This window comes from Abramis brama (genome assembly GCF_963993115.1).
Source record: "Abramis brama genome assembly, chromosome: 2".
Taxonomy (NCBI): domain Eukaryota; kingdom Metazoa; phylum Chordata; class Actinopteri; order Cypriniformes; family Leuciscidae; genus Abramis; species Abramis brama.
Window position 1 is genome coordinate 10,253,640 of NC_139964.1, and position 17,581 is coordinate 10,271,220.

At 38.4% G+C, this 17,581-nt stretch overlaps 3 protein-coding genes across 3 annotated transcripts in view; all 3 read left to right on the top strand.

Annotated features, from left to right (window-relative positions):
• The window catches only part of LOC311077615 (procollagen galactosyltransferase 1), a 14,267-nt gene extending 8,013 nt beyond the window's left edge, over positions 1 to 6,254 (top strand). The window contains exons 5-12 of the mRNA XM_084106187.1: positions 254 to 458; positions 742 to 861; positions 969 to 1,045; positions 1,720 to 1,826; positions 1,934 to 2,066; positions 2,620 to 2,747; positions 2,861 to 3,067; positions 5,078 to 6,254. Coding sequence (XP_083962313.1) covers positions 254 to 458; positions 742 to 861; positions 969 to 1,045; positions 1,720 to 1,826; positions 1,934 to 2,066; positions 2,620 to 2,747; positions 2,861 to 3,067; positions 5,078 to 5,345 — 1,245 coding nt within the window. The 3' untranslated portion in view covers positions 5,346 to 6,254. The remainder of the gene's footprint in view (positions 1 to 253; positions 459 to 741; positions 862 to 968; positions 1,046 to 1,719; positions 1,827 to 1,933; positions 2,067 to 2,619; positions 2,748 to 2,860; positions 3,068 to 5,077) is intronic.
• Positions 6,255 to 6,816: 562 nt separating this feature from the next.
• On the top strand, positions 6,817 to 10,877 carry nxnl1 (nucleoredoxin like 1). The gene is made up of 4 exons (XM_084106216.1): positions 6,817 to 6,990; positions 7,094 to 7,342; positions 8,011 to 8,341; positions 9,479 to 10,877. Exons 3-4 carry the CDS (start codon positions 8,016 to 8,018, stop codon positions 9,795 to 9,797), a joined length of 645 nt encoding a protein of 214 aa, XP_083962342.1. The 5' UTR covers positions 6,817 to 6,990; positions 7,094 to 7,342; positions 8,011 to 8,015; the 3' UTR covers positions 9,798 to 10,877.
• A 3,531-nt stretch (positions 10,878 to 14,408) lies between these two features.
• LOC311077642 (caspase b) lies at positions 14,409 to 17,080 on the top strand. Its single transcript, XM_084106232.1, has 3 exons — positions 14,409 to 14,780; positions 15,553 to 15,814; positions 15,903 to 17,080. Exons 2-3 carry the CDS (start codon positions 15,562 to 15,564, stop codon positions 16,067 to 16,069), a joined length of 420 nt encoding a protein of 139 aa, XP_083962358.1. The 5' UTR covers positions 14,409 to 14,780; positions 15,553 to 15,561; the 3' UTR covers positions 16,070 to 17,080.
• The last annotated feature ends 501 nt before the right edge of the window (positions 17,081 to 17,581 follow it).

Consider the following 17,581-nt stretch of genomic DNA (forward strand, 5'->3'; position numbering starts at 1 on the left):
TGTAAATACTTTGCACTTGATGGTTGTTTCACGCTACTTCACTGTAAATAAGTTGGACCATCATTTTTAAATATTAAACATGATTTCTTAATTTATCTTTGTAAATAAACCTCATTGCTTAACTGGCCACTCTCTGCTGTCTCAGACCATGACATCACTTCCTGTCGGCCACCGTAACTTCTGTTGGCTGTAGTTCACAACCTCACCACTAGATGGCGCTACAAATGACACAGTGCACCTTCTGTGTGTATAGGGTTATTACAAGCGTACGCCGGCCTACATGCCCATCCGCCGGCAGGAGAGGAAGGGCTGCTTCGCTGTTCCCATGGTTCACTCCACGTTCCTGGTGGATCTGAGGAAGCAAGCGTCCCGTCAGCTGGCCTTCTTCCCGCCTCATCCCGACTACAGCTGGGCCTTCGACGACATCATCATCTTCGCCTTCTCCGCACGGATGGCAGGTTATACTATGCAATACTCCATAATATTCTTTCTACTTTTGGGTGATGAAAATAAAGTGAAAATGATAAAATATGAATGAATAAAAATAATTTTATTTTTAAACCTTTTAAAAAATGTTTAAATGACTGAATGTTTATATAGTCAGAGTTATTGGGTAACACTTTTCAATAAGGTTCATTTGTTAATATTAGTTAACTACCTTAGTTATCATGAATTCAGATTCATGTTCATGTTTTCATGCTCGCTACTTTTGCTTTAATTTTAACGCCTTTCCCCCCGCAGACGTTCAGATGTACCTCTGCAACAGAGAGACTTATGGGTATTTCCCCGTGCCCCTGCGCTCCCAGAATACCTTGCAGGACGAGGCGGACAGCTTTCTGCACTCGCAGCTGGAGATTATGGGTGAGTCACATGACCCCGGTCTGGTTTTTCTGCTTGAAGTTCCTCTAGTGGTTTTATCAAGGCTGAGAGCACAACGAAACGTACTTGATGATTTGTTTTGTCTGCAGTGCGCAATCCTCCGACAGAGCCGTCCGTCTATCTCTCTCTTCCTCCTAAACAGCCTGATAAAATGGGCTTTGATGAGGTGAGGAACTCAGTTTATTAGATTTAATTTATTATATTTTACTTTCTTATGTTATTTTATACTGTGATATTTTGTTATTTTATATTAAAATGTTTTATTTTATTTTAAGTTGTATTGTATTTTATATTATTTAATATTGTATTATATTATTTAATTTAATTCTATATTAAATTATTTTATGAAATACTGTAATTATAAACTACTGTAATTACTACTTTAAACTACTTTTTTATTTTATATATTTTTTGTATTATTTGATTTTGTATTATAGTATAATGAATTGTTTTAAATTTTTATATAATTTTATATTATTATTTTTATGTGGTTTTATATCATAATGTTTTATATCATAACAATATAGTATATTATCTCATAATAAATTGTTTACTTTTATATCTTATATTAAATTAATTACTTTTTATATTGTATTATATTATTTACTTTAATTCTATTTTACATTATTTTATGTATTATAAACTAGTTTTATATTTAAATAGTTTTTTTTATTTTATATTTTGTTGTATTGTTTTATTGTGTTTTATAGTGTATTTAATTGTTTTATCTTTTAATTTTATATTGTTATATTTTTATTGCATATGATCTCATATGAAATTAGAGAATGGTATAATATATTATTATTGTTATAATGTGTGTGTGTGTGTGTGTGTGTTGAGGTGTTCATGATAAACCTGCTGAGACGCTCAGACCGCAGGGATCGTATGCTGAGGACTCTCTACGAACAACAGATCGAGTGCAAGATCATCGCCGCTGTAGATGGCAAGTATGTCTCAAACACACAAACACACACACATCTGCAAACATGAGCTTCCCATAATGCCCCTCTCTCACACACCGACTGCCTGATACGAGAGTGTGTGTGTGTTTCAGGGCGCTGAACAGCAGTCAGGTGGAGGCGCTGGGGATCGAGATGCTCCCTGGATACAGTGACCCGTATCACGGCCGGCCGCTCACTAAAGGAGAACTGGGCTGCTTTCTCTCGCACTACAACATCTGGACAGAGGTGAGAGAGAGAGACATAGTTTTTCAAGTAATTAGACGAGACAGCTGTCAGTAATAAAATGGAAGAAAAAAAACGATATAAATGAAGTAAATGCTGCAAAACCAGTGAAAAATCATGAATTTTCACACCCATGTTGATTCAAAAGCAAAATCTCATACATTTATAGACATTTTTTTTATTTAAAATGTTAAATATTCATGTAAATATGAACTAATTAAATGTAATTAAATGTAGCCTTCAAGTGTTCTGAGTTCAGTGAACAGAAGTTTTTCAAGTATTTATTCCAGACGATACAAGAGTCAGTGATAAAAGTGCAGAACAATAATACAGTTTTCCAGATATTTATCAGAAACAAACATTTATCATGTAAAATTCATGCTGAAAATGAAAAAAACTAAAGTTTAATAGCAATAAAAATATAACTATATTTTAAGATTTAGCTAGTTAAATTGAATTTATTAAATTTTTTTTCTTGGGCATGATAAAGTCATATCTGTGAGATCCGAAGTTGTGTAAATACCCAGTTATGAGCCAGTTGTGTGTCTTGCGTCAGATCGTGGATCGAGGACTGAAGACGTCTCTGGTGATCGAGGACGATCTGCGCTTCGAGATTTTCTTCAAGCGTCGCCTGCAGAATCTGATGCATGAGATCCAGTCTCAGCGGCTGGACTGGGACTTGATGTGAGTAAACACACACACTTTCAATAGAAATGAGCTGATTGATGCATTTTCTCATGAGCCGTCTCTCTCTGTCTCTCTGTCTATCTCTCTATCTGTCTGTCTCATCCTCTCAGTTACATCGGACGGAAGCGGATGCAAGTGGACCGTCCGGAGAAATCTGTTCCCAGAATCCACAACCTGGTGGAGGCGGATTATTCCTACTGGACACTGGGATACATGATCTCGTTACGCGGAGCGCAGAAGCTGCTGCGGGCCGAACCGCTGAAGAAGATGCTGCCGGTGGACGAGTTCCTGCCCGTCATGTACAACAAACACCCCATGTGAGAGAGAGAGATCTTCATCTGTATGTCCGTATCATTAATCCCAGTGTTCAGTTCCCTTTCAGTCGGTCACGTTCGACGCCACATCAGACTGAACCGACTAAATAGGAATCTCGCTAGAAAGCCAATCTACTTTGAGTGTAACTAAACGAGCCAATGCACAATGGACTGCAATCATTTATATATAATGAGCAGCAGGTGCGATTGCACTTCAGCTTTTCGTTGAGGAGCCGAGCGTTTCGAATGCTGTCTACAGAGAGTGTCGACGTTTCAGCGAACGATCTCTTCAAGAAGAACCTCCCATGCTGGCAATACGGGTCAAATTCTTTCTCTCTTTTGCCTTTTATTTGAGCAAAACAAAGGCCGTTCTCACGGCTGATAAGAGACAAAGAGAGACCGCATCCGACAGGCTGCACACTTTCCTACAGACTGCGACCGTTCCCCTGCGTGCTTCAGCACCAAGGAGAGCAGTTCCCTGAAAGAGCTTACACAAGTAGAGCTGCGTCTTTTTAAAGATGTCACTCTACTTGTGTGTTTCTGGATGCTGTCGTTACCTGGGATTGTCACAGTGCCTCATTGTGGGATGATGACCATCTCAGAGCTTAGGTCGAGACTCCTCAGAGGGTTACTTCAGGCAGTAGTACTGGTGACCTGAGGATCACGGCCTTGAGGCTGGACGATTAATTTTTCGGGGGGCTTAGGCTGGTTCTCAGCCACCCACCCCGGTTCCTTTCTTCCCGGAGGTGTATGAGGAGCACACTGGGTCATGGATGGCATCTTTCACTGCCAGAAACGGTCCCAGTGACTCCTCCTCCCTCACCACCCCTGATGGTGGGCCGGGTAAGTTTTACACACGCATTCCTCCAGTGGAGCGGGCCGTTGCTATCCAACTGTGCCCTAACTCGACCTGGCGGGGGAGCCTTGTCTCCCTTCCCGGGCCTGTAAGCACTCGTCGGACTTAACCGGCAAGGCTTACCAGACCGGTGGGGAAGCCACCTCTGCCATACATCCCATGGCAAAGTCAGGGAGGACGAGAAAAAGGTCCTGCTGGTGGCTCCCTATTGGCCCACCTGGACCTGGTTCCCAGAACTCATGCACTTTGTGACAGCCCCTCCCTGGCCCATTCCTCTGAGGAGGGACCTTCTGACTCAGAGACGGGGAACCCTACGGCACCCTTTAGGGACCAGGTGGTGAACCTGCAAGCGCTGCCCCTGGAGGAGGCACACCCAGCCTTGGCTTTGCTCTGTCCCGTCTGCACTCTGCATTTGTACTTGGACAGAACTCAAAGTCTCAGGACCTCAGACCAGCTCTTTGTCTGTTACGGAGGCCAGCACAAGGGAAAGGCTGTCTCCAAGCAGAGGATGGCCCACTGGATGGTGGATGGCATCGCCTTGGGTTACCAAGCACAAGGCGTGCCCTTCCCGCTCAGGTTGCATTCTCACTCCACAAGAGGCGTTGCATCCCCCTGGGCGCTGGCACGTGGCTCCTCGCTGACAGATATCTGTAGAGCTGCAGGCTGGGCGACATCTAACACGTTGGCTAGGTTTTTATAGTATATAATTTTATTGGTATTCTTCCACGGCTGCTCCTAAGCGGAAGCTTGTGTCTTTCCCTTGAGCTAAGTCACCCCAATATTTAATATGCAGTACAACCTTTCACAATTGTGGCTTCTGCATGGAAAGGGCACGCTTTCCCAGTGTTATCCAATAGTCTCACTGTATGGGTTACCCTGGAACAACACTTCCGTGTTGCCCGGAGTACAGGAACAGGGAAGGAAAGTTTTAATAATAAAACATTGTAAAAAAGTATTTTTATTTTTATTAATAATTGACGACCATAATACTACATTAAAACTAATAAAATAAATAAATGTACAATTATGAACAAAGGAAGAAGGAATAATTATTTGATCTCTGAGGCTCAGACATGTTTGTCTCTCCATCATTTGTTCAGTTGTTTGTCTGTTCGTCTCATATATCAACACTGTTGTGTCCCGTGTGATCTGTGCAGTGAGGAGTACATGTCCCACTTCCAGCGGCGGGACCTGCGGGCGTTCTCGGCTGAGCCTCTGCTGGTTTACCCCTCGCACTACACCGGCGACCCGGGATACATCAGTGACACCGAGACCTCCACCGTCTGGGACAACGAGACCGTCCGCACAGACTGGGACCGCGCCAGATCACGAAAGAGCCGCGAGCAGGAGGAGCTGAGCAGCGGAGCACAGAACTCAGACGTCCTGCAGTCACCACTGGACAGTACAGCCCGAGATGAGCTCTAGCACACACACACACACACACACACACACACACACACACACACACTCACTCAGACGTCCTGCAGTCACCACTGGACAGTACAGCCCGAGATGAGCTCTAGCACACACACACACACGTCCTGCAGTCACCACTGGACAGCACAGCCCGAGATGAGATCTAGCACACACACACACACACACACACACTTCTCCCGGGAGGTTTCAGAGACATGACTGAAGTGAAGCAGTGTTTTATTGGACGTAGATTCTCAGATTGTCCTGAAATGCTTGACTGGGAGTAGAAACGATGAGTTTATTCATTTGAAAGGGAATCTCAAGGACAATCAACATGATTTGACATTGTTGACATGAATTAGTTTTAAATAGTTTTAACCTGATCTGATGGGTCTCGTTTAACGCTAGTCCTGGCCGATCTGTGAAATATGGATCAATGTACTTGTACTTTATTATCTCACATGATTTCAGTGAGCGTTGACTTTCTCTGTGTGCATCCCAGATTATGGTGAGAATCAGATCGGCATGTTTTTATCTGATAGTTTGCTTGCAGACAACTAATTTATTGCTTGTTTAGCTCAGTCCTGATGGACGTTTCCCGTCATGTGAACCACACACTAGTGTTTTACTTTTGTTTTTATATTTTTTATTTCCAGTTGCCTTGAGAGATTTATAGGGGAACAGAAAACGATTAAACTGAATCATTTTAAAGCTAGCTAGCAAATAAATACTTGTGTTGCAAACTAATGTTTACGTGATATTTCATGTGCTAACTCAAGAACCGGCAGTAAAATGAATTACCTGAGTGAAAACTGAGTAAAAACTTTCTTTTACGTGTTTGTCACACTAACTTGTATGTCTCCTGAATGTGCCTTTTATACCAAAGAATAAAGTATGTTACTTAAAGTCTGATTAAAATCTTTTTGATTATTTATTTGATTATATACACACACACACACACACACACACATATACTGTATATATAGAGATATCTACATATAAAGATATCTCTAAACTCCTAAAAACGGTATTAGCTTTTGGTTTACTTCTATGAGGATGAGATATTTCACACTGAGACATTTCAAATGATACCAAACATGTATAGTGTTGTATGATAATTGTTCACATTAAACCTTATACTGTAGATTTTTGGGTGAATTTCAGGTGATTTCAGCTTGAGAGAGAGAAGAGATGAAGGGAAAGAGATGTAGATTAATACAATCCTGATGTGATTGACAGTGTGATTGTGTCTCGGCTGGGGATGCTAGTTTCTCGAGAGAGTTCAAATGTTATTTTCCAGAAACGTCCTTTGTCTTCTCGGGGTGTAGTCGTTTCTCAGTCCAAACGGCTCGGCATCTTCCAGTTTTACCAGTCTTACAAATGTATCATTAGCATATAAAACTCATTCATATATCAATCCATTTTGCCCTCTGAAGCCACTCCTGTTTTCACTCGCTCACTCTCTCTATTGGATTACCAAGGCCATGGTGTATTTTCAGACAAGAAGGCTTATGGGATCTCTGACAAACACGGCCATAATCCGTCCTGAGTGCGACATGAGTCGTCTTAATCATTAAAGACAAACACAAATCTGTGTTCTGTCTGTGTTTTTGAATCTCAGCGATGCATACAGCAGATGATTTGTTTTTGATGGGTAATTCAAATTATCATACGTCAGACTAAACACCCCAGAAGACTCGATTGGTACTAAACTCTCTCTCTCTTCTCTCTCTCTCTCTGTCTCTGTCTCCCTCTAGGATTATGACGGTGGGTTGATGTAGATGAGGTGGTCTGTTCGCTGTATCCTCAGATCTCTCTGAGACTGGAGAGTAAACACACACGGTGACTGTAGGACACACACTCACTGGTGTCTCTTTAACCCTGTAATCTCTGTGAACAGGGTGTGTGGTTACGAGGAACAACAACACGTTCACCCTGCAGGACCGCATTCATCTGAACTCATGATCGTTTCGGTTCTGATCGAGAACGAGATTCAGTCACTGAAGGTGCGTCAGCATTGAGGGTTGTAGATGCAACATGCAGCTTAATAAATGGCTTAATGCTTCATGTTTAAATGGGCACTGCAATATTTCTGTAGAAGTTGTTTAGACCTATTTTTACATTTGCAGTTAAAAAAAAATAATAATGTAAACTTCCTTTAGTCTGTTAGATAGTCTCTTGAGTGTTTCTCTGGAGTGTCACATGATCCTTTAGACATCTTTCTAATATGTTGATTTATTATCAATGTTGACAACAGTTTTTTTTCAGGATTCTTTGATGAATAGAAAGTTCAAAGGAACAGCATTTATTTGAGATAGAAATATTGTGTAACATTAAAGATATTTGGTGTCAGTTTTGATTAATTTAATGCATATTAACTTCTTTAAAAAAAAATACTGACCCCGTCGTTTGAATGGTACAGTATATATTCTTGATTGTGTTTTTAAGCTGTCGTCAGTTGTTGTAATTAAAATTACATCAACGTTTACTTATATTTGTGCCTTTCTCCTGAAAATTCCTGCAGAATAAAAGCTTTGAATTGATGAGTAAATGAGCTCTCTCTCTCTCTCTCTCTCTCTCTCTATCTCTATCTCTATCTCTCTCTCTCTCTCTCTCTCTCTCTCTCTCTCTCTCTCTCTCTCTCTCTCTCTCTCTCTCTCTCCCTCTCTCTCAGCTGTCATGGTGGACCTGTTCCTGGGGAAGGTTCTGGTGAAGAACAACAAGGACAAAGACGAGCTGGACACGGAGCGCGAGATCATCCTGCGTCTCCAGAACCGCATCCTCATGCTGTTCTTCGGCTCGGGCGAGTGTGAGAAGTGTCAGGACTTCGCTCCGACGCTCAAAGACTTCTTCAAGAAGCTGACGGACGAATTCTACGTGGAGCGATCGGCCCAGCTGGTGCTGCTGTACATCTCTCTGGACTCGTCTGAGGAGCAGCTGGAGAAGTTCCTGAAGGAGCTGCCCAAACGCTGCCTGTTCCTGGCCTACGAAGACCCCTACAGGAAGTACACGCACTTTCTGTTCCGAATAGCATGCTAGCATGCACAATATGAAATGGGGGTTTTGTACAGTGGTTCTCTACCAGGGGGTCGGGGCCATTCAGCACAGATCAAAAGAGTCTGCAAGGAACGTAAAAAATTCTCAGGGGAACGCAAAAGTATTGCGAACAAACACAAAGTTTCTTGGAGGAAAGCAGAAGTTTTGCGAACGAACACAATGTTTCTCGAGGGGACACAAAAGTTTTGGGAGTGAACACAAAAGTTTCTCAAGGGAACGCAAAAGTCTTGCGAAAACAGCATTTTTTTTCTAACGATCGCAAAGTTTCTCGGGGGAACGCAAAAGTTTCTCAGGGGAACGCAAATGTTTCTCAGGGGAATTCAAAAGTTTTGCGAACGAACACAATGTTTCTCGGGGGGACACAAAAGTTTTGGGAGTGAACGCAAAAAGTTTCTCTGGGGAATTCAAAAGTTTCACAAGTTCACACGTACATGAAATCAGATGTAGTGTTGAGTATTTTAAGCGTATTTGGCATGCTGTCCGGGCAAAACGCAAAAGTTTTGTGAGTGAACGCAAAAGTTTTGAGAATGAACGCAAACGAATGCAAACATTTTTGGGGAACACAAAAGTCTTGTGAATGAACCGAAAGTATTGTGAACGAACGCAAAGTTTTTTGGGGAACACCTTTTTTTTTTCTAACGATTGCAGAGTTTCTCTGGGGAACACAAACGTTTTGGGAGTAAACGCAAAAGTTTTGCGAACAAACGCAAAGTTTCTCAAGGGAAAGCAGAAGTTTTGTGAGTGAACGCAAAGTTTCTCAAGGGAAAGCAGAAGTCTTGCAAACGAACGCAAACATTTTTCTGGAACACAAAAGCCTTGCGAATGAACGCAAAGTTCTAACGATCGCAAAGTTTCTCGGGGGAACGCAAAAGTTTGGGGAGTGAACGCAAAAGTTTTGGGAGTGACATCCAGCTCTTCAAATAGGATTCTTTCATTTTATTTATTTCAATTTAATGACACTTCTAGTTAGCCTCCATTGGGGATCTTTGAATAAATCCTTGACAAAAAGGTTGAGAACCACTGATCTATATGCTATAAGTTTACCTGTGTTTCCAACAGTAGTATCATGTGTGTGTTGTTTGCAGGGAGCTGAGCGAGATGTTCGAGGTGCAGGATCTGCCGAGGGTGGTGGTCCTGCGTCCGGACTGCTCCGTCCTCTTGCCCGACGCCGTGTCGGAGATCTGCACAATGGGTTCGGACTGCTACCGCAACTGGCAGGAAGGGGCGGAGCTTATCGACAGAAACTTCATGATGAACGAGGAGTTCGACGAAGGCAAAATGCGCAGCTTGACCGACCCCATCCGACGAGTCAAATACAAGGTGGAGGACAAGAAGAAAAAGAAGAAGAAAAAGGACGATGATGGAGAAGAAGATGGAAATGATGGAGGAGGACCTTGGGGCTGAGGTCTGAACATTTGCTGGCGCTCGAATAGCATTAGCAATATGGACAGAAGCCACAGAGTAAACACTGTAGAGAGACACCGTTGAGCAAACGTTGCTGGACAGATGGATGGTCTACAGGAGCACTTCTCAATGTTTTTGACTTTTCAAAGCCCAATCTTTGTCAGAATTTACAGAACTGTCCACAAATTAAAATAAAATAACTCAATTATTATAAATGAGATAGTTGAAATTTAGTATTCCAGAAGTGAATGTTCTTCAGTTTTCCCGCTCTTTTCAACCGATGAATATCATTGACACCTCCAGTTGTTTATCATTTACTGGATAAGTATTAAGAATAAGGACTTTAAAAATATATTTCTACTCACAATTTCTCTAGAGCTTAGCATAACTAGTAAAATGTGTATTCTTTGTAAAAAAAATAATAATAAAAAAAAAAAATATATATATATATATATATATATACCCATGGCAATTTTACTAATTTCCATAATGTTTCCAGGTCTAGAAATCAGACTTTTAAAACTGGACTTCCTCATATCAAGGTTTTCTGAGAGAATCAGGCACTGTAAACATTGCCAGGAATTTACAGGAGTAAAGAGTATTATTTTACAATAATGAAGCCAGAACTTTACTGTGAAATAAATGCAGGCTGGGTTATTTTCTTCCCCTATGATTGTGAAAGTAATGCAGTTACTTTTTACAGTGTTATTCAAAGGGAGAAAAAATTGTGGTTAAAGGGGTGAACTAAAATCAACATAATTATTAGTTTTAGTTTTTTAAACTTAAAGTCATCTTAAAGCCTCTTAGAAAGTTTTTTGAAAGAAATGAAATAAAAAGAAATTGCTGAATGTTTGATACTCAAGCTCAATTTCTCAATTCCAGGATCAGTTGCTTTACAAATATGTCTCTACACTGATTTTATATTCCCAGATTATAGGTGTACATGAATGATTATAATAGCCTATGAGGATCATCAGATAACTGCTGTGACATAAATCTATCAGCAAATGCTCTTTTTTTTCACCACACATGCTTTTATCAACATTTGCATTATTAATAAACTTGAAATGACAAAGAAAATTGATTTTGAGTGTTAGATCTATTCACTTTTTTTTTTTTTTTTTTTGGTTCGGTTTAAACAAGTTGTCAAAATGCAAATAACACTCCCCATATAAAACTAAATAAAATAAGCAATCAATTTTGTTTAAATGGTATTTACATAGTACATAACAAAAATGATGCATATTTAAAAATACATCACAACAAACATTAAAGTTTTTCTGAGTTTTTTTTTTTTTATTTATCATAAATTAACTAAAACATTGACTAACAAAATGTTTCCAGTTTTATCTTAAAGGGGTGACATGGATTTTGTATGATTGAAAGAATGTGTCATGAACATCACAAACCTTTAAATAACATTATATTAACATTCAGGAAACTGGACATTTTATGTGTTTGGAATGTTAGAAATCAACGTTCCTAGTAGCCTATGTTGAATTGTTAATCAAAATTAAGTTGAAAGAACGTTTATGCATCATACCTTTAAAAACACGTTCTTCTAACTTCAAGAAAACTGGACATTTTTTACGTTCCCAGAACCAACACTGAATATTTTGAGAACATTCTTTTAACAAAAATCTGTTCGCTGGGTACTAACGCAGACACTGTGCAGTTAAAGATGCGGGGCACTTGATTTCTACAGGAGAGAAAAAAGGAGTTCGAAAGTGAAAGTGATTCATGGAATTCCGGCTCTTTTCCAGGAACCGGCTTTTCGTTCAGACTTTTTACATTCAGTAAAATTTAGTAATGTTTGGCCTGTGATTGATGTGCATGCACATATTTGACAGTAATTTGATAGTTTTACCTTACAAATGATACCTTCTTCCTTTATGTTGTCTGTTATAAAATGCATCCAAATGCTACTTCATCTTGTATTATATTATTATTATATTATATTAGGTATGATCTTTTCGCCACAATACTCGACCACACGCAGTGACTGAATGTATGCTATGTATAGGGTTGCCAACTCTCTGAAATGAAAATAAGGAACGGGGGGACACGCCCCGTGACACGCCCCCGGACACGCCCCCCCAAGGAATAATTTTTTTAAAAATAACTCCTGAAATGATGACTTCTGGTGAATATTGTGGAAACTAATTGATATATTTAGATAAATATATTTAATACATTGTAGCATATTATAATACAACTTATAGGCCTATAGAATAGCAAAGTAGGCCTAATCAATATACAAGACTGAACCACATAAGTTAGATGTGAAATATAAAGCCTATCATGATCATTTTGCCAACAATGAACCATGGATTTGTTTAGTTTATAAAACATTTTATTTTTAACTTAAACAAATACAACATCTAACATTCAAAACTTCTGTAGCCTTGTGCAAACTTCCCAGCGGGCATCTTGATGTCAAAATTACGTCAAGAAATAGGTCAAAAATGAAAGTCAAATTGACGTCAAAGTGTTGATGTCAATTTGATGTCAAGATTTGACCTCTGCTGATGTCATTTTGCCAAACAAAAAGGTGAAATGCATGGCCGTACACTTATTACCAGCTTCACTTAAACTAACCAGATTTACTTTATTTAATTTCCAGTTTAAATAAATATAATATTTAAATAGTTTAAAATATATGAAACATATTTTGATGACACCATGATGGTGGTTAGCGTTTGCTTTAGATGTGCTCTTGACCCTTGACTCTTTAAAATAAAATTTTCTCTGGCTGCTTTAACTGTGTGTTTATAAAGCACAACTGTTGTAGCTAAAAAAGCCATGAGATCAGGAGCTGTTGGCGGTTTATTGAAAATGATGATATTATCATCATGTAATTGCCTGAATCTCTGATCTTATTCAGTGTCTGATGTTTTATAATATAGGACTTGTGATTTTAATGTTGTATTATAATAGAAGCCATTTAATTTTACAGCTTGAGAATAATTTTTTTAATTAATGAAGGATTTTAAAAACATTTAATGCATTAAACTCTACATTATTACTTAGCTATCAAGAATCAGTGTATGACTCTCAACAATGGTGACAATCAGTGAAATGCTTCATGCTGCAGTGCATGCTGGGAACCACCAATCAAAACTCACCCGCATCTCCCAGCATGCATTGCGGCTTTAATAAATTATGCAGCTGGAGTTGATCTGATTATCTGGATATTTTGTTTGATTGTCACCATTGTTGAGATTCATATGCTGTTTCTTGATGTCTGTGTGCATCTCAGTATTGTCATAGATGAAACGTTTTTGTGCACTAAATAGTTATTAAAAACCAAGTATATTATTTGATAACATTGCTAGACATGCTGTAGAATCAAATTACTTTTATCATGAATAAAATCACTTTTATACCACAAGTCCTATATAATCAAAGCATTAGACACTGATTAAGCTCAGGGATTCAGGCAGTTACATGATGATATCATCAATAAACAGCCAACATCTCCTGATCTCAGTTTCTGATGGCTTTTTTAGCTACAACACATGTGCTTTATAAACACAGTAGCCAAAATTTTTTTAATATTAAAGAGTCAAGGGTCAAGAGCACAACTAAAGCAAACGCTAACCACCATCATGGTGACTTTAAAATACAAAATATGATTTCATTAAACTGGAAATTAAAGAAAGTAAATCTGGTTAGTTTAAGTGAAGCTGGTAATAAGTGTACGGTCATGCATTTCACCTTTTTGTTTGGCAAAATGACATCAGCAGAGGTCAAAATCTTGACATCAAATTGACATCAACACTTTGACGTCAATTTGACTTTCATTTTTGACCTATTTCTTGACGTAATTTTGACATCAATTTGATGTCATATTGATGTTAAATTGACATCAAATGCCCACTGGGTTATTCAATAGAATTAGACTTCTAGAATGTTCTTTCCAGTGCAAAAAATATATATTTTTAATTTAATTAGACAACATTTTAAGGAGGTGTAGTGCAAATATATTTATATAATTATACTTCCATTATAGTTAACTTTCTTTCCAGTGCAAAACAATAATATAAAAACATAAATAAAAAAGCTAATAAAGAAAATCTAAAATATTGCACTCAAATACTGCATTCAAACAATACAACACCTGTATGTATGCACATGGAAAATCTCACAGAAATAAATAAACCTCCAGACTAAGCACATTGTGCAGCTATTTTTTCCATGTGTACTTTTTTGATTTCTTTACAATGTTAGGCTAAACCTGTACTATCTCTTTTAATATAATCACTTTCTTATGAACTAATTTGAGTTTTAAAATTACATAGCCTACCATATCAGCCTCTGGAGACGTCTGACGGACAAGGAACCTTGACATCGCTCGGCCGTGTATTCATTGTCCCTCACGCATTCCAGCCATGGGTAGTCATTTTCCTATTTAATTATATATTTGTATGCTCTTTTCTTTTTCGCCGGCTGCTCGGAGGAAGTCATTTTTACATTTCCCGCTGTTGTCACTTGTCGTCATCGTTGCTACGATACGTGACTCACAATGACTGAAACGACCAATTAAAAGGGCATTCTCTGATGATGTTCCAAGATGTTAAAAACGCTACGCTGATCATAGACAAACAGGGGGAGAAATTAGTGTCTACCGCACCGTCGGGTTTTTTTTTCACTGCACTGAATTGATTCTCAAAAATACGGAACAAAGTGCGTTCCGTATCAGTTCAATACGGAACAAAACTTTTATGTGTCAAATACGGAACGATTCCGTATTATACAACCCTAGCTATGTATGTAATGTTGTTCTGTATGTTGTGTAGTAGCCTACAGTATGTGCGCAGAAAGCAGCGGAAATGTCACACGTGATCGCACGCACACACACCAAAGGAACATTAAGTTAGTGACTACTTGAAGTGTGGCTGAGCAGTGTAGCGAAAGGAAAAGACAGAAAAGAGAGACTCGTCGAAAACAGGAAGCGCGGTCTGCAACTATACCATAAACTTTGTAAGTAGCCTACTATATTGATTTAATTTAACAAGTCTTTCGGTACAGCCTAGGTTAGTTTTCACAAGTACTACATGATTTTGAGTCCAGTTAGTAAGTGTGAGTGTTTTCTAACAGGTTATAAACATGCAGGGGTTAAAGTCGAAAAACACATCCGTTTTAACCACTACAAGTTTGAAACCTACACAGAAACCACTTTCTTTATACTGACAAACATTTGATCTACAAATGAGGCGTGTGCGATCAGACTTTTGAAGAATGATGCGAAGCTCATATAGATATGGTTACGTGTAGGCTACAGTTGCCATATCTTTCCACATAGGCTATTATGTGATTTTATTGCAAAGTCAACAATTTTGAATCTCTATTTATTTTGTTAGTTCGCATGTAAAAAATACACGTTTATGAAATTCAATTAGGGGAAAATTCAGCAATTCACACTGATGCATAATGAAAAGACAAACATAAAATGTCTTAACCCGATGCTCTGTCTAGTGGAGAACTTTAGTATTACAGTCTTGTTTTGTCTTTCACAGTTGCAAATTAGGTTATGCTGTTTTAACTCGAATAGAAAATGATTGTCATGATATACGCCATTGTTCTGTATTTTATGCTTATTGTGTGGATGTTTATATTAAACGAATTACTGATTCCCCTACTTAGAAACCCACAATAACAGCTTAAACTATGTTGGTTGTATCTTTTGGCCGGCATTGAGGCTGATCGTGCTCCACATTAATACCATTTTATTTTGTTATATTTTTCCCTAAAGTGACACAAAATGGCTACAACCAAAATAGTGATTTTGGATGCACTTAATGAGCTACTGAAAGACGAGTTCAAAGATTTCAAATGGCGCCTGTCTAACAGTGACGCGTCTATTCCTCGAGGAAGACTGGAGAACGCTGATCGCCACGATGTTGTGGATCTCATGGAGCAGCACTACACATCAGATGCTGAGAAGATTGCTGTCAGAACGCTGCGCAACATGAAGCAAAATGCGCTTGCTGATCGACTGGAGGGAAAACAGGAAGGTAGGCTATAAGTCGACACTAGATGCATTTGTAGTATTTGATGTATGATGTTATGCATTCTGAGATTATCTCTGTGTCTGTCCATCAGTTCAAGAGGATGTTCCTGCTGGAGCGGGAGCGGGAGCTTCATCCAGTGCGAAACCTGTACCGGCTCAGACTGCAGGAGTTACAGTGACCATAACATCCAATGGAGGAACCGTAAAGGCCCCTGTTGTTCATGGTTGTACTGTTAATGGCGCAATGACCTTCAACTAATGCTCTATCTATCTATCTATCTATCTATCTATCTATCTATCTATCTATCTATCTATCTATCTATCTATCTATCTATCCTAAGGTTTTAAAGGGGTCATGAATTGAGATGAAATCAAATTTTCCTCGATCTTTTAACATATAAGCGCATGAACATGTAGTAATAAAACGAGTCAGACACAAACACAGGATGACTCCAGCAAAAAAAACAGAGACGCCTCTGAGAAGAACAAGATGTTTTGAAGTGCCAAACAGTCTTTACATTGCCTTACTTGTGATCCTAACATGAAGAAAGAGTGGATGAACTTTATTTTTAAGATCGTGTCAGTAAGACACTGTTTATGTGTTCACTTTACACTTTACATTTTACATGAAGATTTGTTATTCAACAGACTGATACGAACCGCAATGTAAAAAAACAAAAATTAGTTTTTCTTCTAAAATTACGAGAATAAAGTTGAAATATTTTGAGAATAAAGTCGCAATTTTTCGAGATTAAAGTAAAAAAAAAAAGTGTATTTTTTTTTTTTTTACATTGCGGTTCAGGGCTTCTGTAGATTTTTTTATTCGTATATATATATATAAGTAGCACTGTTTTTTTGTTTTGTTTTTTTTTTTACCATGTGCCATTATTGCTTTGTCTGTTTTTAGATCAATTGATATGTACTCACTTTACTTACACTTTTCTGAAAACTATGAAGGATGAATATAAACATGAAAACATGGTTTGTCGAATACATTGCAAAAAACAATGGAACATTCATTCATAATTAGTTTACACGAAATACCACTCAGCTATAACTGTGAAAACTCCAAGTACTTAAACTTTATTTGCCACAACCAAGTGTAAAGCACATGTAATACGCATAAATGTTTCACATTGTTAGCAAATGTTTACAACCATGTATTCACCTTTCTGTAGCATCTTCAATTCAACATATGATGTAGTAAAATACAATGTAACCTCACAAATACAGAAGGAATAAATATAAATAAAGAGTATTACATACCCTACTGTCTAAGACTGGAGTATCCCTGGTATTTGAGGTGTAGGTTTGTTTTCTCTGATTCAGACATGTATGGCAGAACATCAGAAGTTTTCAAAACAATTCCACGGGTGTAGTGGCATGTTAAAAATGTTTTTTTGATTGTTATGCAGTCATAGAAATGGTCTTAAACGCTTAATAGCAATGGTAAAGTCTTAAACGCAGCGAGACAATCAAAACCGAGTGTTTGAAATAGAGGGTCAAGAACAGGATAGAAAATAGCTTATTACTTCTAAATAAGGATATCTTTGATGAAAAAATCTTGATAACATTATATGTGGACATCAGAGAGATTTTTTAATAAAAAAAATGCAGTTCATTACACCTTTAATGGCTAGAATGGAGAGAAAATAAATTTGGCTATTGAATGTTTAGACAGCTCATAGTTTTTAGAGGCAACAAGGCTTCTGATTCATTGTGTTTTTAAGTTCATTTACAGCCACAAACATTTTATACATTAAACCTTATT

Coding starts and splice junctions, on each gene's coding strand:
- nxnl1 (XM_084106216.1), top strand. CDS start 8,016: ATGGTGGACCTGTTCCTGGGGAAGGTTCTGGTGAAGAACAACAAGGAC. Junction 8,342..9,478: donor TACGAAGACCCCTACAGGAA/GTACACGCACTT, acceptor TGTTGTTTGCAG/GGAGCTGAGCGAGATGTTCG.
- LOC311077642 (XM_084106232.1), top strand. CDS start 15,562: ATGGCTACAACCAAAATAGTGATTTTGGATGCACTTAATGAGCTACTG. Junction 15,815..15,902: donor ACTGGAGGGAAAACAGGAAG/GTAGGCTATAAG, acceptor TCTGTCCATCAG/TTCAAGAGGATGTTCCTGCT.